Source organism: Ceratotherium simum, chromosome 4 (assembly GCF_057802395.1).
Source record: "Ceratotherium simum simum isolate JZ-2026a chromosome 4, ASM5780239v1, whole genome shotgun sequence".
Classification (NCBI taxonomy): Eukaryota; Metazoa; Chordata; class Mammalia; order Perissodactyla; family Rhinocerotidae; genus Ceratotherium; species Ceratotherium simum.
This window is the reverse complement of record NC_141903.1, coordinates 40,456,335-40,479,115: the sequence shown is the minus strand read 5'-3', so window position 1 is coordinate 40,479,115 and position 22,781 is coordinate 40,456,335. Positions and strand designations below refer to the sequence as shown.

Below are 22,781 nucleotides of genomic sequence, written 5' to 3'. Positions count from 1 at the left end.
TTTTCCTAAAGTTATCTTTTATGAAATGTTTTCTATTTATCTAATTTTGTTTACATTGGTAGGCAGGTGAGAGAAGTATTATACTCTCTGTATCTTTATTCAAAAATTCTAGCAACTTACTATCCAAAATATACAATTCTATCCAAAAATATCTTCCTGAAGAAGGCTCTTGTCTTTGATGGTGTTTGTATTTGGCATAAGACAGATGAAATAGGTGAAATAATAGGTTCATGTGCCAGTCGGCACATGACACTCATTCACAGTGACACTCTTAAAAAAATGGAAGTCTAGAATGAAATGGAAATATAGAATGAAATGATAATGGCTAAGTTCTCTCCATCTCCTTTTAGACACTTTATTATTTGACATATTTCATGTCTTATCAGCCTTGTTGGTGTACACATGGTGTTCAGCTGGTAGTCATAGTGTACCTGTGACTGCAATCCTTTTGAGGCAGGCAGCCCCTATGTGTTAAGAGGCTTTTGTTTGTTTGAGCAGAACCAGCTTTTGAGTACCTGGGATTTATAAATCCCATGAAGTCAGCTGTGGGGACGCTTCTGAATAACACACCAGCATCTTAAGAATCACAAGCTAGAAAGCAGAGCCTCCAACGTTGTAACTTGGCTGTGCCTTGCTCTTTCCCTATGGTGCCTTGCTTTGCTTTATAAAACCATCTGCTAACGTTCTTTAGTGATAGATAACATGGTGCTTGTTTAAGATAGGAGCTGGGGGAAAAATGATAGTTGAAGTCTAGGGTAAAAAGCTACACTTTGTTTAGTAAAATGCCTGTTTTGGTGCTTTATAGATGATGGATGCTAAGTTCTTATAGCAGGCAAGAGTTCTGAGTGGCTAGCCCAATGCGGTCCATGAGCATACTCTTCCTTTTAGATTTGAGTCTGAAGCTACCAGTTCTTCACATTTTGGTACACAGGTTTATGTAAGAATTGGAGTCTACTGGCATTTTCTTATGTCTTCTGCTTTTGGCATGATAAGTTGAAGTTAATCTTTAAAAAAGATGTGTATTTACGTAAATACAAAGAGAGAGAGAAAGAGAGTGAATGACTATGTGTGGAGAGGTAGAGGGAATGTCTTAACTTTTTATTCCGTTTAGGTGTTGTAATCATCAGAAAACCTTAATAAAACTCATTGGAATGAGGCGTTTAACTTGGTATAACAACATCTTCTTACACACTGCTTAATGAAACATATGCTCTGCTCTTAGGCCAGCTCTCTGGAGCTAAAGGTAGCTACATTTCCCCCACTAGGTAAAAGATTCCCTAATATGTTACCAATTGCAGATATTCGAAGGTCCTTTTTTTCTGTAAATCAACTTATAATTTTCCTCGGGCAGGAATCCAAGTAGAAATGTGAGGAAAAAGTATAAACAAATGTATTCTTTGCAAAATCCCCACAATATTAATGGTCTCACCTTTATAATACCTTAGGGCTTAGCTGGTGTGTATGTATATATAAGTGCATACTGTCAAATCACATGACTGGTGAGGAATTTACTTTTGATTATTTTTCTTGATGTTGTTCTCTTCCAAATATGGCATCAGCTTATGGGAGTTTATGATTTTGAAGCTCAAGCCTTTAAAAAGAAATTCTAAATTTGCGTTAACCTTGTTCTGTTGGGGAGAAAAAAAAAAGTATGAAATAAAAAAAGTTTTAACCCCTTTGGAGAACTGGAACGCAGAGTTACTCTCTCAGATATTATTAGGACTTCTGTAAAAGCTAGAGTTTCAGAATTTAAAAAATCCTAATCATTTTTAATATATGGAAATACCTGGTAGTCCATGTTTTGAATATTATTCCCTTTTCACAATTTTGCCTATTATGGAATAAAGAAAATGTGAGGATTCAGTACGAAAAATATGCTCTTTCTCCACAGAAAAAGCATGTCCTTTGAACTTAGCACTTGGTAGTAGATAGATTTTTAGCAGCCATCTTTTAATTGCAGGCACTTCTAGCAGCCTTGGCTGTTAAAGTGTCCTTGGTCTTTATTCCTGAATTCCTGGGAGGCTCTCAGGTACGTGGGTCCAGCCAGTGCAAGGATCCTTGAAGGCAATATTTTCTCTCCATGCCTTTGCCTAAGGGAGTCTTCTGGGAGCTGAGACTCCCAGAACTATACTGTAGACTTTTGAAAAAGAGTTCCGCCATCCCCCAAACCAGCCCAGGGCCCGAGTCTCAAATTTGGAAAGCGTGGCAGAAAGAGCAAGGGAATGGATGCCTGGGAGCTTCGAAGAGAGCACAAGTTCCTCTGTAACTTTTTACTGGTCTGATGTTGCTATTATGTTTGGGTGGTAATGAGTCTGTGATACACATTCAAGTTTGAAAACCACTGATAATCTTCACTTTCTTTTGCTTTTGGATTTTGACTGCCTGTGATCTAAAGCAGTGGTTTCCAAAATGGGGCACATGCATAGTAAGCCACTGAAAAGCAGGATGAAAATACTGGAGTTTCTATTTGTATTTCTTTTTAAATCTCATCCTTTAAATTTTTTTTTAGTGGATTTTATAATATGTTGTTACATGATACATTGTATATGATATATTGTTACAGTATTGCTTTAACAGTTTATAGACATAATTATAAATAAATTCACATATATTGGGGAGTACTTGGACAACCTTAGGCAAGTTGCTTAAATGCTTTCAAAGTCTCAGTTTTTTCATACAGAAAATGGGGATATGATAATACCTATCTCTCAGAGTTGTTGTGATGATGAGGAGAAATAATACACATAAAGCATTAAAGCCTATAAAGACAGTGCCTGGCATATGGTAAGCATTCAGTAAATATTAATATTATTATCATTACAATGGGTGAATGGGAGTGGGTTTTCTTATGCTATCTTTCAGTATTGCTATACCTGTCAATATTGCTATAAGTCATATACCTAACAAGGACAGTCAGTGTAGAAAGTGAGATTCATTTTTTCTATGTATATCTTTCTGTTCATATTAAAGTAATTTAAGAACACTTTTTGCCTCAATTGGAAGGTCTTTAGAGGCAGCCAGCTCTAGACGAATACTCTTCATGGCCTTCCTTTCACATGTATACAATCATCATTTATCATTCAAAAATCTTATTAACTGGTGATTTGTATGTATGATCTGGCCTACCCTGAGCCAGGCTGAAGCTGTTGGAGAAGGAATGAAAAATGTTAGATTGAGTCCAAACTATATTTCAAGGGGCTACACTTTTGAAGAAGAAATTTTGGGAGATAAGTCAAATAGTGTGACATTTAAAGTGTGCTCTTGTTGCAAATGAAGTGATAAATGGCTGTGCTCCTGAAAAAGCCTGTACATTCAGCACTAGTTGTACATTGTACCTGTGTTGTGTGTAGTATAGCACCTCATTAAGACCAACCTGAGATAATTATCAGAAAACACCAGATCATTGCATTTAACACTGTATTCTAATTATCTGTTTGAGTATTTGTCTATCTCACCAGAATGTAAACTTTCTCAGATCAGGGACTATGTCTGTCCTGTATCCTAGTACTTTGCATTCAATAAACATATACTGAATTGAAATGACTAATTGCTTGACCACAGTCACACAACTAGTAAGTGGTAGACCTAGGATTTAAATCCACATCTATCTTCACTTATTAACTCATTTAATTTCACAGCCCTACAAGGAGGACATTGTCTTCATTTCACACATATGGAAACTTTTGGAAAGAGCAGTGACTTGCCCCAGGTACCATAGGAAGCAAATGGCAGAAAAGCATTCAAACCCAGCAATGTCTGACTTCGTCTGTTATTCTGGCTACTTTTCCATTGCGCCTGCAAATCATTTGACCTTGTTAGTATGCAAGTTTCTGTTTCTTAAGTGGTTTTATATGCAAATGCTATCTCAGACAAAAGTTTAGAGTTAACGGATCTGGAACAGTCATGATATGGTATGGGAGTGCTACAAGGCATTCTGAAATTCCACTTCAAGAATAAAAAAAAAAAGCCTTGTTTAGAGAAAACTTGTTTTAAAGAAGTTTTTTGGAAGGCTACTTAATATGCCCTCAAATCTGTGTACATATTTTAGTTGTTTTCTGTATTGGTAATTTACCTTTTATATATGAACAATACTAGTACGATCAGTCCTATTTTATAGTATTTTGTAGGAGTAATTAGAATGATATTTAGAATCGTGTTATGAAACCCTGCCTGCCAGAAAATGAATGGGCTGACCTGTTTTATGTACTGTATTTGGTTTCCCTCCTGGCTTGTGTGTTCACCTGGAAACGTTGTTGCTCCTCCTTTCTTTCCTGTCGGCAGCCGCACCAGGCCAAAAGTACTGTGCTGGTAGTAGAACTCAGTGCTAAGAATTATCTCCTTAGTCTTCACTGCCTGGGCAAAAAGGACAAGCACCTGCCTCTAGCCTCTTCACACCGCCTAATCAAGTGTCTTCCTCTCAGCGGCCTTCCTTTCTGGATCCCTTCCTTTCTGACATCGAATTCATGGACGGAGGAACTGGGAAAACTAATCCCTTCTGCTAAGTGGCTTGTTTGGGGTAACTGATATGTCAGAAATCTCACAATAACTACATTAAAGTGGCGGAGTTTGTAAGCAAACTACTTGTCCCATCCCTTCCTGTGATGGTGGAATGAAGAATATGGCAATTCTGAGGAGGTCATGATGTAAAAACTTTTAAAAATTGGAGCGTTCCACAAAAGGAGGCTTTTCACTATCATATGATTCTTGGCCTGAGCGTCCGAACATCTCATATTATTTGAATATTCCTCATTTTGTTTGCAAGTGGAGGTCTCACCCTACCCATTAGTAAGCAGCTAAAGGGCAGAGGCTGAGTCCTTTTAACATGCTTTGGGCTGCACCTAGCACAATAAAGCATTAATACATCTTTTTGCCAACAGCGATTAAAAGCAGCTTCTGGACAAGGCTGCTGGGTTCAAATCCTAACTCCACCATTTATTAGACCTGTAATCTGAGAAATGGGGTCAGTAGTAGTTCCAACATCACAGAATTGGGGTGAAAATCGCTACACGTAAGTAAAGAAGTTATCCCTCTCTTGGTGTGTTGGCTTCCTTCAGCTTCAGCGCACGATGTGCAGCAAAGTCGCAGTAGCTGGGGCCTGAGCCCCGCCTCCTGCCCGTCCCCACGCCGCGCAAGCGCAGCTTGGGTCCCCGGGCTAACCTTCCCAAGCTTGCGTGCGGGTCGTCGGCGGGAGATTGGGTCTCGCGATGTGCGTGAGCGTGTGCGTGCGTGAGCGTGTGCGTGCGCGTGCGCGGTCCTCGCGAGCTCGCGCACGCCGCCCCTCGCAGTACAGGGCTGTGGCTGTGGCGGCCTCTTCCTCGGTCTGAGGCAGGACCTTGCATAGTGGCCGTGGCCGGAGCTGGGAGCCAGCGCCCACCTCGCCGCCGCCGCCTGCCCCTCTGTCTCGGGCTCTGCTCCGCGTAGTGCAGAGGCGGCGGGCTGGGAAGGGAGCGGCGCCAGCGTGAGATTCCCAGCCGATGGGCAGCCCTTGGGCGCGCTGAGGGGCCGGGCTACTAGCGGCTGAGGTAGGTGGGCGCGCGGGCGTTTCTCAGCCTGGCCGAGAGCGGAGTCGGGGCGGCGGGCGTTCTTGGAGAAGGCGAGGAGGCGGCGAGAACGGGCGCCTTGCCAGCTGGTGTGAGGAGGTCTCCGACCCGCGCCTGAGGAGGGCCTCTGGCCTAGCCCGGAGCGAGAGGAGGGGCTCCGGACGTAGCCTGCTCGTCCCTCGGCATAGAGCCGTTATTGGGGGTAAATTCCGCTTGCGACGTGGGGAGGGGTCACTCTTCTTTTCTCAGAGAGGTCCTTCTTTTCTCAGCAGTCCTCCCTCCCCTCTTTAAATTAAAGCTTGCCGGCTTCGAGATGGACGTCTGGATGGAGTGGCCTTTGGACTTCTACAGCGTGCAAAACTCCGAGTGCACGGACAGCGGGCGAGGAATTTTGACTATCGGAGGGTACACAGCCCTTTCTCTAGTGTGGGCGTGTATCTTCTGCAAAGTTATTGCTAATACATTAATAATCGCTTTCGGGCACAACCAGTAGTACATTTCTAAACGCCTCGTGTCAAATAAGGATTCTGGCACTGAGGAAACTGCGCCGTGGGGCGCAATTAAGGAGTAGAAGGAAGACAAAGAAGGCCATTATTTATGTTCTGTCCTGGTATCAAAACTCTCCGTGGTGGGGCAGGATGCGTGGCTACTGGCATTTGTTTTGGCCTTTGCTGAATAGACTTTCTGAGTGATTGAGGTGGGTCACAAATGGAATTTCATTTAGAATTATAAAATCGTATATGATTCTAGCTAATTGTCACAAGCCAAATGACCTGAAATAAATCTGAGAATTATATGGTTTGATCTTTCGAAGAGAGCAGAACTTGTATTTCTTGAAAGGAAAATTTTTTCCATGTTTAGAAAGCTTCATGAATGCTTTGTGAAGTTACTAAAAATAGTTACAGTTCTTTATGTTGGCAGTCATGACTGCCACATTCAAGAGACGGGAAAGGAATTATTTCATAAGGAACGGCTCACAGGAAGTCTTTAGGGGTTAAACACACAGTAAAACAACTTCAGGGATGCCAGGTTTTAGTGTATGCTTTAAAAATTCTAATTTAGTCATAGTTAAAATATGTAGAAGCTCTCAGTTGGCTCCCTTCTATTCATTGAACCATTTTAAAAGATAACCTTTGGTAGTCCACACAATCTGTTCTGTAACTCCTGGCTTTCATTCAGTCCAAATTTTCTAGAAATGTAGTATTCATTCTGACTCTCTTAAGAAATGTGGACTGTATACTTGCAGTGAACTCTTCTGTATGGGAAGACTCTTTCAAGAAAGAACAATTAGCTGACAAGCCCTGAAGTGGGAGTAGGGAGGCATTAAGTGTAGGATTAATGCTTGTAAATGTAAATACTGGCACACAATAATCTAATGGTGGTGATTCCCATCTTAAAAGGTTGAAATCTAGAAGTAGAAAAGGATTGGTTTTAGCTCTGTTTTCTTTTTTAGTTAATTGTTTACATGGGTAACTGTCATAGTAAATTTCTTGTCCAGCTTGTTAATCAGTTATTGAATAAGCAGAATACTGTACTGATTTCTTGGCAGTAGCAAGGAGGGAAAATATAGAACATACAGAAGACTTGCCCTTTAGAAATGTTAAGTGTCTCATTGTCTTTGCGTTGGAATAAAAAGCTTTACTCCTATCTATTTTGTGTTCTAGTGCTTAGAATAGTGTTTTGCGTGGAGTTGGCCCCCAATAAATGTAAATTAATGTAATACAAACCAAACATGTAAATTACTGGAGAAGATTAAAGGAATCGGAGATGGGTGCATTTTTTTTTTTAATTGCAGATCTACTGGTTTAATGGTGTGTTTTTTTTAATGTTGGTTGGTGTCTGAGTAAAGGATGTATGGCAGCATCTTGCCTCTAAAAGCTTAATGTAATGTAGGCTGAGACTCTGTATATCCTGAGTGCTGATAGATGGTGAATGTTCTGATATATTAAGAGAAAATGAAGTTAAGGGAAGTAAGGTCCAGACGGAAGGTTTTGGTAAGTTAGTTATAGGAACTTAAAAGGCATGAACTATAAAGCATCGAAAAAGATTGTAGGAAGAAACGTTTTTTCCCCTACTGGCAGTGCTACCTGTAGAAGAGAACGTCTACCTTTCTACTTCTTTGCTGGAACTTTCCAGCAGGGTGATTTCTGCATAATAAAATTGAAAAAGGGATCACTTTTTCTGTTATAATCTTCTGCTCAAAGGTCTGAGTGTGTTTCTCTTTGTATTTGCATGTGGTCTCTAGTCCAGCTTTATTGGCAATAACTAGTCTTTTGATTCCTAATTCCTGTGTATATTTCTCAATTAGTTTGTAATTTAAAGGAGAGAGTAATGTGGTCCGTCCCTTCACAAATCCCAGCATTGGCTTTTTTTCAATTTGGAAAACAAATCTGTTTGACTTTGTAGATGTTATCAACAGAAAGGTTTTGTGGATATTTGGGGTGGTAGGAGCTTAAGAGGTGAATAAAAAGTTAGGCAGTAATATTTTAAATTGGGTCTTGTGTTTTCATTTTAGTATAGCTCAATGATTCTCATGGTATGGAGTGGATTTTTTTCCCCCAAGGAATATTTGGCAATGTCTGGAGAAATTTTTGGTTGTCACAAATTGGGAGGGGGATGGGGAGAGTGTAGCTACTGACATCTAGTGGGTAGAGGCCAGGGATGCTGCTAAGCATCTTAACAATGCACAGGACAACCCCCCACAACAAAGAATTATTTGACCCAAGTGATAGTGCTGCTATTGAGAAAGCCTGATATAGTTGTATAGTATACTGAAATTGTTGGTTCTGAAGACAGGTTATCTGAATTCGTATTTGGCTTTACCATTTCCTAATATGTGACCTTGGCAGGTTGCTTAAAGTCTGTGCCTCAGTTTCTGTAAAACAGAGCTAATAATAATATGTTCCTCATAGAGTTGTGGTGAGGATTAAATTGGGTAAAGTGCAAAGTGCTAAGCTTATTACGTGGCACATAGAAAATACTCAAAAATTGTTAACTTTCAGCTGATATTATTACATTTGGAACACATCTTGATGATCTCTTCTTATTTCACCATGTGAAATTAGAATTTGAGATAGTGAAGTAATAATTCATAACCTTGTTCTCATAATATCCTTCTGAAATGGCTGAAGAATTACTCCTTTTAATATTTGTGTTTAGCTCAGTCTTATTTTATGTTCTCAAGTTTGTAAGGCTTCTGCCATAAACAAGTAGCATCTTGTAGATCTTTTTCCTTCATAGTTAAGACTTTTAAGCCAGCTGGCCAACAGCTCTATGTTAATTTTCAGCAAATATTTAGTAATTTAACAGAATTCAATTCTATGACTTGATTCCCATTTCCCTTTGCTTTTCTAAACTGAAATAAATTTACAGTGGTTTTGGCTCACATTAATTATCCATTCTTAGCCTCTGGAGTAACTATTTTCATAACAGGTTTTGGTGCAATTTTACATGTATGAAGGGTGCAGGCAAACATCTGACAACTTGGGGCTAGACCTTAATATACATTTGTGACTCTTTTTCTAAATCTGAATTGGAACCCATTTCTTTATCTTTCTTACCTCAGTGAAATATAATACTATAGTCTGTATGAACTCTCATTTACTGTGTGTTTAAACGATAATGCTGTTTAGGGCTGGCTTGCTATGGTGGTGGTTGTAATACATCCTTTATAAAGAGAAAAAAAATCACAGGGTTGTCCTCACAGACAAAACAGAGACTTTGGATTGTTTGTTAATAAGTCACAGGGCTCTTGTAAGGCAAAAAGATCCACACCATATTTATGATCAAGGGAGAATGCTGTCGCACATTCAACTTTTTGTCTTGATAACCATATCTTCAAAATAATAAATATTTTATTATGATTGTTCCCCATATTTTTTTAGTATGTCTCAATTGCTTATATAAATGTTCACTCATTTTAGCTAATGGAAAGCTTTGTTTACCCTTTATACTGGTACTGCTTCCTGTTTTGTTGGAGTAGTTTGAAGGGAGTCAGTACCTTGGGCCAAGAGATTATGTTCTTTGCTTGGCACATTCTGTCTTTTGTAAAGTGTAACATACACTCAGGATTCTGTATAAATATTAAATTATGATAATGATGAGGAAGTGTCCACCTTGTGGAAACTATGGTCAGATCAGAAGTATACATATGAGAAATATAATAAAAGGCCAAAGGGAGAGACATTCAAAGAATGTTAGACAAACTGAAAAAGAAAGAATCAGGTTAATAAGAGTTCTTGTCTTTATTGTTATCCTTTTGGGGTTTAGTAATGTAGAAGAAGAGAGCCTACAAAATATAACAGATTTATTTTCTACTTATATACTTGTCTAGTTCCTAAGCAGAGAACATTATGGCTCCTAAATTAGTGTTATAGTTATCTTGTATGGCATTTGTCCCTAACTGAGATTAAATTGAGAAAAACAAGCATCTTTGAATCTGCTGATGTGTGTTCGTTTATAAGTGGTCTGGAGTCCTACCTGTTAGCTTAATTTTAGGTAGCTTGCATAGTACTTGGAAGACCGACTATTTTCCCACCGAATGCTGTCACACAGATATATATTTGTATATGTGTATTTACGCATAGTTGTCTTTTATTTTTGGTAGACAATGATGCATCCTGTTGCCAGCAGTAATCCGGCTTTCTGTGGGCCTGGGAAGCCTTCCTGCCTCAGTGAAGATGCCATGAGAGCTGCTGATCAGTTTGACATATATTCCTCCCAGCAAAGCAAATACAGCCACACAGTCAGCCACAAACCAATGGCTTGTCAGAGGCAAGACCCATTAAATGAAACACACTTGCAGACTACAAGTGGCAGAAGCATAGAGATAAAAGATGAACTAAAGAAAAAGAAAAATCTCAACCGATCTGGTAAGCGTGGCCGGCCTTCAGGAACGACCAAATCAGCAGGATACCGGACCAGCACAGGCAGACCCCTGGGAACCACCAAAGCGGCTGGATTTAAGACAAGTCCAGGCAGACCTTTGGGTACAACTAAAGCTGCGGGATACAAAGTCAGCCCAGGGAGACCTCCAGGTAGCATTAAAGCTCTATCCCGTCTTGCCGATCTTGGTTATGGTTGTGGCACTGCTGCTTTTCCTTACCCCGTGATGCATGGCAGAGCGGTTCACGGGGTAGAGGAAACCAGCAGCGAAGTCAAGCCACCCAGTGAGTGAACGAGGCAGGAAAGGAGGGCTAGGTTTAGAAGGAAGATTGTGAATAATCCCAAAGCTTCTTGGTTTTATTATGACATACATGATTTTATGGCCTGGGCTTTCCAAATTTGTTTTCCCGTTTGATTTTTTTTCTTGGTTTTGCTCAGAAACTGCCATATGCTGAGAGATGCACTCAGGGCATGAGCAGTGGCATTGGATTTGTACATAGGTTCAAGTGTTACACCTAACTAAATCATTTTTGCTTTTCCTTTAGAATTATGGTTGTGTCTCATATTTCATTACTATTTTTGAGCCATTCTAAATAGATGCTTTATGTGCTAAATGACTAAAACCATTATACCTATTAGTTTGTGAAGTAAGTCTATAATATAATAAAGATAATATCTAAGGTATTTTTAACTGATGGAACAAAGCAAATTAATGATTCAGGATTACTTGAGGTAATGGCTGTGAGTTTTGTGACATTTATTTTCATGAGACAGGACACATATTTCTATGCTTTGGCATTTACATAGACTTCAGATGTTAAAGGTCTTATTTTTAATGTTCTAGGTTTAAGCAGCTTCTTATTTATTGATCTACATGGCATTAATTGATTTAACTATTATTCTTAAAGGAATTCTTTAGTGTTTGCCTTTCAGCATTGATAGGTTGTGTATATTTTAATTGCTTAAGAGCATATATACCAAACACTACAAACAATTCATATTTACAAGAAAATTAAACTTTTTTATAAAAACTGCACATTACATTTTTGGTGAAATACAATGCATTCTGAGAATAGCATATTTAATATAATAGAAAAAGAAACATTCTTAAAGTCTGCATGTAGCTATAGTCACTACATTTTGCCTTTCATATACTTAAAACATTTATTAACGTTGGTTTTTTCTGAGAAATTGTCCCATTGCATTAGCACTTACTGTGGTTTCAGGTTCATATCTACCAAAGGACACAATATGAATGGTAGACTGTAAAACTGCTGTAAACAAAATGCAGTTTTTTGACTGTCAGAACCCAAATAATTAAGAAATATATAGGAATCCATCTATGCATGAAACATGTAAAAATATGTTGGTTAGTTTAATTAAAAATCTAATTGTGTCTCCGGTGAGACCACTTCATCCAAAAGAAAACATTTTTCCAACAATATTTGCTTTAGAAGCAAGATAGAAAAGAAAAAAAAGTATTGGGTAGCTATGTATAGTAGGGACAGAGGGAAATCTCTCTTCCCCCCTTTCTGAAAGTAATATTCTATGTTAATATACATTTTATTTATTCTGAGTTTGTTCTAAATAAACTATTATAAACTTTGGATTTGAAAAAAAATTCCACTGAACTTTAAAGTTACAATGTATGTATTTGCAATTTTAAATGCCTTTGAGATTATAATGTAGATTTGCAGGCCCCAAAAACTTTTAAAATAATTAAGATTTTAAAAGGGCGCATATTGTGTTTGGGCTTGCTCTCAGTTAATGCAAACTCTGATTGCAAACGGATGTCATGTTTCGTACCTTTTTTATCAGGAAAAAAGCAGCAAGCCTTCAGGTGTTCCAGTGATGCCTGACACAATGAGCTGGACTTTATGCTGCTCTTTACAGTAAGAGGTGTTGCATTGTATGTGGGGACTGTGTTTGCACTGGCATCTAAGACAGTGACCTCAACAATTTTAGCTTTGCACAAACCATAGAGAACAATGTTGGATGACTACGTAATCAGTTGTAACATTCTGGCAGCTAAATTGCTACAAGAGTTTCTTCTTGCAGAAGCTTAAAATATAAAACTTCTAATAATGTACCCAGAACAGTATAACTTCTGACACACACAAATGCTTACATCTTTATTCATAGTTCATCTATCCACTTTTATTATGTATCTGTCATTTAAGTGTTTCTCAAGATGAGATTTAGCAGTTGGCTGTTTAGAAATCCTCTTTTGGTTTCCTGAAAACAGTTGTTTAGTTAAATGTTCTACCGTAGAATAATATATACTATTGTCAAGACTTGGTTGCATTTTGTGTTTTCTAGTATGTCCATTTGACATTTCCCTTTCAGTTTATTTTCATTCCTGATTTTGTTATACAGACCCTTCCCTCTTTCCCTGCCCTTTCCTACATTCATTCCCCTCCCCCTTTCCCCATCCTCCAGCACACCTACTCAGTGGTGCTGTGCTGTGTGTCAGAAGATAAAGCAGGTGTATTATTGTATAATGAATTTTGTATACATGTTAATGAAATGGTGAAATCAACTAAAGGAAGTATATTCATAACAGTGTTTATTAATATCAGGAGTTATGTCCCAGGAAAAAAAAGGGGCAAGTGGCTGCAGTTGTGAATGGATAACATCATTAAGAAAGCTGAGTTTTCTGTTTATGTGAACAGTTACCTTAAGTATTAGATATGTATACTGGTGAACATCTCCTGATTCCACTTCTTTTTCTCCTTGTGAACAGTTTATTGGTGCCATGCTGAAGAGAAAGACATCTAAGTGATAACATGAATGAAGTCTTAAAATATAAAATATTTTTACTTCTCTATAATCTAAAGACTACATTGGGCCTCTTTTGTAACACTGTCTCTTGTCATGATGAACACTGAAATAGCATGTTAAACAATTGCCTATACTTTAATATAACCAGTTGGGGGAAACTGGCCTTTTCCTCCCACTGTATGATTGTTTCTTGAAAGGTAAATTGCTAATTTTATATTGTGTAATTCTGTTCTTCACAAAATAGGTTTCACTATTCTATATTAAAACTGTTGGTCAGAAAATGATCTGCTATTCAAGTAAGTTTGCTTTACTTTTTTTCTTTAAAAAATATTTTAACATGCCTTATTTATTATTCTTATCATTATTAACAAATAAGGAGCTAATACAAATGAAATTTTCCTTTTTTGACAGATATAACCTTGCATAACTAATCTTTAGTATGGGATGATTTTGATACTATCTTTGGAGTTTTGCACTGGATATTAAAAAATTATTGGTACAATATATTGGGAAAAAATAAGTATCTGATTAATTTTTAATATTTGGGGACATTTTTAAAATCAGTGTTTCAATTAGACTAAAAAATTCTTTATATTTTTTATTTACATTTTAAAAGAAACATCTATTAAAGTAATATTCATTCCAAAGTAATATTTGTGGAATTTACGTGTATATTTTCATGAAATAAGAATAGAGTCTCTTTGAGTTAAGGAGGAAAAAGATTATCTGGATCCATTTATTAGGTTAAATGTGATCCATCCAGTGTAAGAAAAACTAGTGTATGAGCTAAAGGGAAAAAAAAAACCTTCTCCTTTATGTTCTAAGAAGCTTTAAAAGAATAATTCAGGGGATGTTGATGATAACTGCTACTCTGTCAGTCATTGTCTCTATATGCAGTAAAATTTTATGATCCCTTTATGGTAAAATATAAGAATTCACAACAATTGTTGAAAACATTTTTTTCCTTGGACATAAAATATTTTGATGCTATTATGTTTTTTGTTTTTAGTATAGCTTACGATATGCTGTTAAACTCTAGGATGTATCTAAATCTTTCCTTTGCTTTTTCCCCCTTCTCTCTCAAGTAGAAAAATCTGTGCTCTCACATACAATGTATTTAATTTTTGGAAAATTTAATACTATAGTAAATCAAGTGTGTGACTTATAGTAATCAGACCACTTTGATTCTTTAAGTTTCACAGTTTCCTTTTTCAACAGATAATTACAAAGAAAATAATTACCAATTAACTGATATAAGCACGCTGTCCTCTGCTGTAAAAAGTCTGAATAGATACTGTGTATGTTTTTATGTCCATGAACTTGAGCTACTCGTGTGCAATTATGTGTATGGGAATGGAGTAGTGTTCATGATTTGTATCTACATCATCATATGGATGTATATTTATTAATAAAGTCATTACTTTAAAACCAACTGTGTTTACTATATTTCTTAGCAGGGTATTTTTCAAGTAGGAATGGTAAATGGTAAACCTTTTTCATGACTGTGGATCTTATATTTTTCTTGGGTTGTGCTTTCTGAAATCTGCCCCTCTGTACTCTTGTTTTTCTCAAAATAGTAATATTTATATATCTGTAATTTAAAATCATTACTTATAAATGAATCTCATTTCTTTGCATTTTCTTCCCATTATTACGATACATCAGGCTAATAAGTTCTACTAAAGGCTTATGTTTAAATTTAAACATGATTGATCCTTTTGGTTTAAAAAGTTCAGGTATGAAACATAGCTGGTGTTTTTTTTTTTTAATCTTAGGGAGAACAGCATGTGCATATTTCATAACTTTCAGATATTGGAGATATAAAAAGAAAAACACTTTTCCCCAATTATTTGAACATGTAATTACCTTTTCCATTTTCTCCGAAGGCTGTAGATCATCTAGAACAGTGGTTTTTGTAAATAAAGTTTTACTGGAACAGCCATTCCTGTTTGTTTACAGATTGTCTATTGCTGCTTTTGCACTACAGTGGCACAGTTGAGTAGTTGTGACATAAGGCCTGCAGAGCTGACCCCTCATCTAGAAGGATCAATTGGAGTAGGAAACGGCAAATAAAATTTGAAGTTCAATTTCAAAACCTGAGCACATGATGGCTTTTTTTTTTAATTGGCCTTTGGATTATATTAAATATTCTTCAGATTATACTTAAAAGTGATTTTATGTGTGTTATTGCTCAAATTGTTGAAGTCCTTTCACTTATACATGGGAATGTACTATTGATGAGGTATACTATTACTAATCTAGGAAAAGATCTGCACCATCATAGTACTAGATCATTTGCTGGGGCTCAAAGGATTACTTATTTATTGTTCACTAACAATGTTTTTATCCCATTTTCTATAGCTCTTTATATAGAGTTTTATAATAAAAACTTATTTGTTCATTGTAATTATATTTGCCAAATTCTCATTCTCTGGCACTTGTCAGAGAGCAAATCAGTGTCCTATTCAGTTGAAAAAGCCAGCGAATTGAAGATTTATAGGTTGAAGAGAAGGCAATCTCCATTTATCACCTAGAATTTATTCCTTGAATGTTACTAACATACTTGTGTTTCTGATCTCAACAGTTGCTGTGGTATGTGAGAATCATGAATAATGTTTAGAAAATACAAATCAATTGGCATTTGATAGCTTTATAGTAACGTAGAATTTTGAATTTTGGTACAAATATTTAGAATGTTATAGTTGTTGCTAAGCATATGAGAGAATGAAAGTAGGTCTGTTGCTGCCATACATTTTCCTTTCTTAGCACCCAAATTTCTTTGTTCTTGGTTTATGAGGATTTCATCATCAGAATATCAATCAATCATATTTCAAGATGTGCATCACATATCTCATGAAGTAAATGGGAATTTTAATGCCTGATTTCTATAAGAGCATTAGAGTAGCAGAGGTGAAGAGACTTACCCAGAGGCCTGTGTTGAGGTGTTGGCAAATGTGGAATACACTATAATGTGGCCTTTTTGGTGATACCATTGGAAAAGTTCAGCCGTAAAGGGAACTTGTAGCTGCTTCAAAATGCCAATTATAAATCTTTTCTAAAAAACAAAATACAAAACTGCATTGGAGTGAAAATATCATAGGGTACAGTAATAATGGCTTCTTAGTACAGTGCTTGGTGTAAATAATAAACACTTTACATGCTATATTTCATTAAATCATTGAAGTTTTTATTGAATGGTGCCAAAGGAGTTGGAATTTGCCTTTTACTGGTAAGAAACTTGAATCCCAGAGAGGTTAAATAATATACCCAGAATCATACACCTAGGAAGTGGTAGAGTCTGCATCTGAGCCCATGCAATGCTGGGATTCTTAACCACCATCTTCTCGCCATTGGAAAGTTTTAAAATTGGGGTTCTGCTTTTAGTAGGTGTTTTTGTAATGGCCCTAAGATAGATAAATGTGGCCATGGCAAACTAGTATGTTCATTTTGTCTCCATGCCAGTGGCCATTCTCTTGTGAGAACCTAGTAGCTTCAGAGGAGCTTCTTAGCAAGAAGAGTGACAGAAAAAGTCATGCTTATTTTTTAGTTTTCTCTGTAATTTGTCTTTCTCATTACTCTCTTAAAATCTTTAGTCCATTCTGTTAGGTGTTTATTTCTTTATGAGCTTGGCATGTTTTTAAGTACAGAATCTGCCCATTTTCTTTGAGCTGCCTGGTGCTGGTTTGTGACCTCTAAGAAGTTGGTTTGTGATATATTGTCTATCGTCTGTCTCTTTATCCCTGGGCTAGCTTTTCTGGGGATAAAAAGTTGTATGTAGGGTGGCAGTTACCCCAGTTGCTGTCTTATTATGTGACCTACAGGCACCACAGACTAAGTTCTTTTTCTTTGTCCATTTTGTATTGTTTTACTTGCTGATTTTACTAATTTGCCTCAAATAACATCAATTCTTTCTCATTAAGGAAAATATTTTTCACTAGTTTCGAAAATTCCAAATTTCTGTATTTATGTGACCCTTCATCAAAATGATGCTGTTTTTGATATGGGAAATTCTAATCTTTATTTTTATTAGGTCAGTATAGTATTTCTGAATATCTGAAGTCTTCTGTTTCATCTGCCTATCTATATACTGTGTATCAGGCCTTACAGTAATGATAGTTGTAACAAAGCGACCCCAAAATGTAATGGCTCTGATAAGGTTAGCATATCTCTCACCACATAACTGTTCTGTGCTCTTCTCTGCAGTCTTTCAAGGACTTGGGCTCCAAGTGACTTTGCCATTTTCAAAACATGGCTTCTGAGATTACTCAGTTGTTTTCATTTTAGCCAGCCTGAAGGGAGGAGTTTTGGAAGTCTAAGCCCTTTTAAGTAAATGAGTTGTGTCACTTCTCACATTCTTTTGACGAGAGGTTGGTTACATGACTGCATATAGCTGCAAGAGGCAATGGGAAGTGTAGTCCCTACTTGAACAGCCAGGTGCAGCTATGGAAGGAGAGAATGGATTTTAGTGACAATTTCTACAACATCCCTATAGGTACGGGTTGTGGACGAAGGTTGGGGTGGAATGAAGAAGCAAAATCCTACAGATTACGTGAAACCAAATTGAGGTTTCTGAAGCTAATTTAAATCATTTCTAGGTGTCATTTTTTGAACAAATTGTTGACTCACTAAAGATTTGAGTGCCATCCTTGAGCCAAACACTCTCCTGGGTGCACTAGACTACTGATTTGTAGTCTAATGAAAGGTTCAGACAAGTAGACAATTATACAATATGATGAATGCTATTTCTGGAGTAGATGAGGGGGGGCTATGAGAATATCCAAAATGAAATGACATTTAAGCTGAGAGCTGAAAGATGAGTAAGGATTGGTGTGTGGAGGAGGGGAGAGTATTAGAGACAGGAAAAGCAAAGCGCACACATGAGCCTAGAAAGCGTATTCTTTCAACAACAGTTGTGTATGGTGAGTGGTGGTGGTGAACAAGGGTTGAGAAGGAGAGACGAAATGGACCAGATCATAGCAGGGCCTTGAAAATCAATTTAAAGTATCTTTTCTTTTGAGGACAATGGTAAGCCATTGGAAGTTTTTGTTTGTTTGTTTCGGGTTTTTTTGTTTGTTTTGTTTTTGTGAGGAAGATCAGCCCTGAGCTAACATCCATGCTAATCCTCTTTTTGCTGAGGAAGACCAGCTCTGAGCTAACATCTATTGCCAATCCTCCTCCTTTTTTTCCCTTTTTCTCCCCAAAGCCCCAGTAGATAGTTGTATGTCATAGTTGCACATCCTTCTAGTTGCTGTATGTGGGAAACCGCCTCAGCATGGCTGGACGAGCTGTGTGTCGGTGCGCATCCGGGATCCGAACCAGGGCTGCCAGTAGCGGCGCGCGCGCACTCAACCGCTAAGCCACGGGGCTGGCCCCAGGAAGTTTTTATTTTTATTTTTATTTATTTATTTATTTATTTTTTAAGGTAACGGGGTCAGCCTCTATTTATTTATTTTGTGAGGAAGATCGGCCCTGAGCTAACATCTGCCAATCCTCCTCTCTTTTTGCTGAGGAAGACTGGCCCTGGGCTAACATCTATGCCCATCTTTCTCCACTTTATATGGGACGCCACCACAGCATGGCTTGTCAAGCGGTGCGTCGGTGCGCGCCCGGGATCTGAACCGGCGAACCCCGGGCCACCGCAGCGGAGCGCGCGCACTTAACCGTTTGGGCCACCGGGCTGGCCCCTGGAAGTTTTTAAAGATTTTATTTATTTATTTATTTTCCCCCCAAAGCCCCAGTAGATTGTTGTATGTCATAGGTGCACCTCCTTCTAGTTGCTGTATGTGGGACGCGGCCTCAGCATGGCCGGAGAAGCGGTGCGTCAGTGCACGCCCGGGATCCGAACCCAGGCCGCCAGCAGCGGAGCACGCGCACTTAACCGCTAAGCCACGGGGCCGGCCCTGGAAGTTTTTAAATTAGGGAATGGCTTGCTCACATTTGTAGTTTAGGTTGGCATGGAGGAGGAGAGATCGGAGGCAGGCACAATGGTAAAGTCTCATTTGGATGAGATATTCAGATTAGAATTGGGCATCAGGGAAGAGAGAAGTGGACAGATTATGATCTGAGACAGGTAGTTAATAAAACTTGGTGTCAGTAATGAGGAAAAGAGAAAAGTCAAAGATAATGAGTGGTGCCAGTATTAACTAGGCTAGGGAGCATGTGAAAGTTGAGTGGTGACGTAGTATTAACGAGGTTAGGGACCATGTGAGTGTGTGCATACCCACTCACACACAGTGGGGGGAGGTGGTTAGATGGAGTAGATCCAAACCAAGTATGACAGATTAAGCTGGCTCCTGCCTATGTCAAGGGGGTATATTTTTTCTAGTATAGCCCAAGATCTGCCTCTTTGTAGATGAAAGTAAAAACTGTGTGGTTCAAAAAGGAACTACTCTTTTTTGGGGGGGAGGTATAATTGACATATTATTAGTTTCAGGTGTACAACATGATGATTTGATATTTGTGTATATCGTGAAATGATCACCACACTAAGTCTAGTTAACATCTGTCACCATACATAGTTGCAGAATTTTTTTTTCTTGTGGTGAGAACTTTTAAGATTTACTTTCTTAGCAATTTTCAAGTATGCAATATGGTATTATTAACTGTAGTCGCCATGCTGTACATTATATCTCCATGACTTATTTATTTTATATCTGGAAGTTTGTACCTTTTGACCACCTTCACCCATTTTGCCCACCCCCCACCAATTTGTTCTCTGTATCTATGAGCTTGGCTTTTGGGGTTTTTTTTGTTTTTTTTAGATTCCACATATAAGTGAGATCATATGTCATGTGTCTTTCTCTGACTGACTGACTTCACTTAGCATAATTCCCCCAAGGTCCATCCTTATTGTTGCAAATGGCAAGGTTTCATTCTTTTTTTTATGGCTGAATAATATTCCATTGTATACACACACACACACCACATTTTCTTTATCCATTCATCCGTCAGTGGACACTTAGGTTATTTCCATGTTTTGGCTATTGTAAATAATGCTGCAATGAACATGGGGGTGCATATATCTTTGTGTTAGTGTTTTTGTTTTCTTTGGATAAATACCCAAAAGTGGCATTGCTGGATCATATGGTAGTTCTATTTTTAATTTTTAAAATTTATTATTTATTTTTCTTTATTGTGAAGTTTTTGTTGTACATCAGTCAGTCACCATATAAATGCATCCCTTCACTCCTTGTGCCCACCTCCCTCCCCCCTTTGCCCCTGGTAATCACCAAACAGTTCCCTGTCAGTGTGTTGGTTTATCTTCCACATATGAGTGAAATCGTGTGGTGTTTGTCTTTCTCTGTCTGGCTTATTTCGCTTTACATAATACCCTCCAGGTCCATCCATGTTGTTGCAAATGGGACAATTTCGTCTTTTTTATGGGTGAGTAGTATTCCATTGTATATATATACCACATCTTTATCCACTCATCAGTTGAGGGACACGGGTTGCTTCCATGTCTTGGCTATAGTGAATAATGCTGCATTGAATGCAGGGGTACACAGCCTCTTTGGATTCTATTTTTAATTTTTCGAGGAAACTTCATACTGTTTTTTGTAGTGGCAGCACCAATTTACATTCCCACCAGCAGTGCATAAGAGTTCCTATTTCTCCACATTTCACCAACATTTGTTATTTCTTATCTTTTTGATAATAGCCATTCTAATAGGTGTGAGAACTATTCTTGAATGTACAAAATTTGTTGTGTTTTAAGTAAAAAACCATTTTAATTAGTAATTTTCCCAAGCTTTCAACTGGTCTTATAAATTCAACAAACCTTAGTAATTATTGAGCATCTACTCTACAGTGTAGCAGCTCACATACTGAACAAGACACCAGTCCCTGTCCTCAAGGAATCCATAGTAGGAAACAAATGCCTTGTTTTTTGTTTTTTTTTCTTCTGTAAGGAAGATCACATCTGTGCCCATCTTCTTCTACTTTATATGGGACGCCGCCACAGCATGGCTTGACAAGTGGTGCATCAGTGTGCACCCAGGATCCGAACCAGTGAACCCTGGGCCGTGGAAGCAGAGTGTGCACTTAACCGCTGTGCCACTGGGCCAGCCCCACAAATGCTTTAATGTGTAGAACTTAAACCATGCTAATGCCAATTTTTTTTTTCTGAGGAAGATTAGCCCTGAGCTAACATCTGTGCCAATCTTCCTCTACTTTATATGTGGGTCGCCACCACAGCATGGCTGACAAGTGGTGTAAGTCCATGCCTGGGATCTGAACCGGTGAACCCAGGCCGCCAAAGAAGAATGCATCGAACTTAACCACTATGTCACGGGGCCAGTCACTGCTAATGCCAATTTTTATTTATTCTGAATTGATATTTTTAACATGCCTTCTCTCTCAAATTAGCTAATTAATTTTAGCACAGAGCCAGTGAAACTACAGCCCATCTAAAGTCCTAAGGTGTAGGCTAGTTTTGAAATCAATTTCACCAGAAAAACTGGTTATCGTGCTTACTCTATAAGAGCACAAGTATCAGATAAGAGAGCATTCACAAATCGTGATGATGCTGGCTTTTAAATCATGTTAGGAACTACTTATATGGCTGTTGTGCTTCCTCGGTCACATAAAGAAACAGACAATAAGAACTACAAAGTGTTATGCATCCTCAGTGTGCCAGGTGCAGAATGGCTGATGACTGATTATGAGTTTTTGAGAGTAACTAAAACTGGCACAAAAACACCAAAAAAAAAAAAAAAAGTCTTCGTAAAAATTCTGTTCTAAAATTTTTTTATTTTGGAAATTTCCAACATACACAAAGTTTAGTAAAAATAGAGTATCATGACCCCCACGTGACCATCACTAAGCTTTAGTAATTAAAAATTCAATACTCATCTTTTTAAATCTATATCCTCACCCAATCTCTGTCCCCCTCAATTATTTTTAAGCAAATACTCCAAATCATATCATGTCATCCTAAAATATTTCAATACATATATCTAAAACTAAAGACTTTCTGAAACACATAAGCATGATACAATTATTACATTTTAAAAAAGTAATAATTGCTAAATATCATCAAGTATCCAGTGTTAAAATTGTCGTAATTGTCCCCTTATTATACAAAGTTTCTTTAGTTGTTATGTCTCTTTATTGAAGAATAATTACAAATCAAAAAGCTCACCCATTGTAAGTATACAGTTCATTGTATTTTGTATGGCTGTTCAGTTATTCCAGCACCATTTGTTAAAAAGGCTATCCTTTCCCCCATTGAATTACTTTGGCATGCTTATTGAGACTCAATTGACCATAAATGTGTAGGTTTATATGTAGATTTTCATGTCTATCCCATTGATCTATATGCCAATACTATACTGTCTTGATTTCTGCAGTTTTATAATAAGTTTTGAAATCAGGTAGTGTAAGTCTTCCTACTTTGTTTTTCTTCCACAAAATTGTTTTGGCTTGTTTGACCTTTGTGTTTCCATATAGATTTTAGGATAAATTTGTAAATTTCTACAAATCCCTATGATTTTGTTAGGGATTGTGTTGTATCTATAAATCAGTTTGGAGAGATGTGCCATCATAACAATATTCCAATCCATGAACATGGTATATCTC

General features: G+C 37.7%; 1 protein-coding gene across 5 annotated transcripts; it reads left to right on the top strand.

Annotated features, from left to right (window-relative positions):
• The first annotated feature begins 5,262 nt into the window (after positions 1-5,262).
• On the top strand, positions 5,263-14,637 carry C4H5orf24 (chromosome 4 C5orf24 homolog). Of its 5 annotated transcripts, XM_087429778.1 has the most exons (4): positions 5,266-5,522; positions 10,147-10,576; positions 12,243-12,316; positions 13,168-14,637. In XM_087429778.1, exons 2-3 carry the CDS (start codon positions 10,150-10,152, stop codon positions 12,281-12,283), a joined length of 468 nt encoding a protein of 155 aa, XP_087285904.1. In that variant the 5' UTR covers positions 5,266-5,522; positions 10,147-10,149; the 3' UTR covers positions 12,284-12,316; positions 13,168-14,637. The 5 variants fall into 5 exon arrangements, with proteins under 5 accessions (XP_004420242.1, XP_087285904.1, XP_014651444.1 ...); XM_014795958.2 differs by having other exon boundaries at positions 12,243-14,637; XM_004420185.2 differs by having other exon boundaries at positions 5,263-5,522; positions 10,147-14,637.
• Positions 14,638-22,781: the final 8,144 nt, after the last annotated feature.

Bases quoted from the DNA above. Each gene is read 5' to 3' on its own strand.
- C4H5orf24 (XM_004420185.2), top strand. From the start codon at position 10,150: ATGATGCATCCTGTTGCCAGCAGTAATCCGGCTTTCTGTGGGCCTGGG.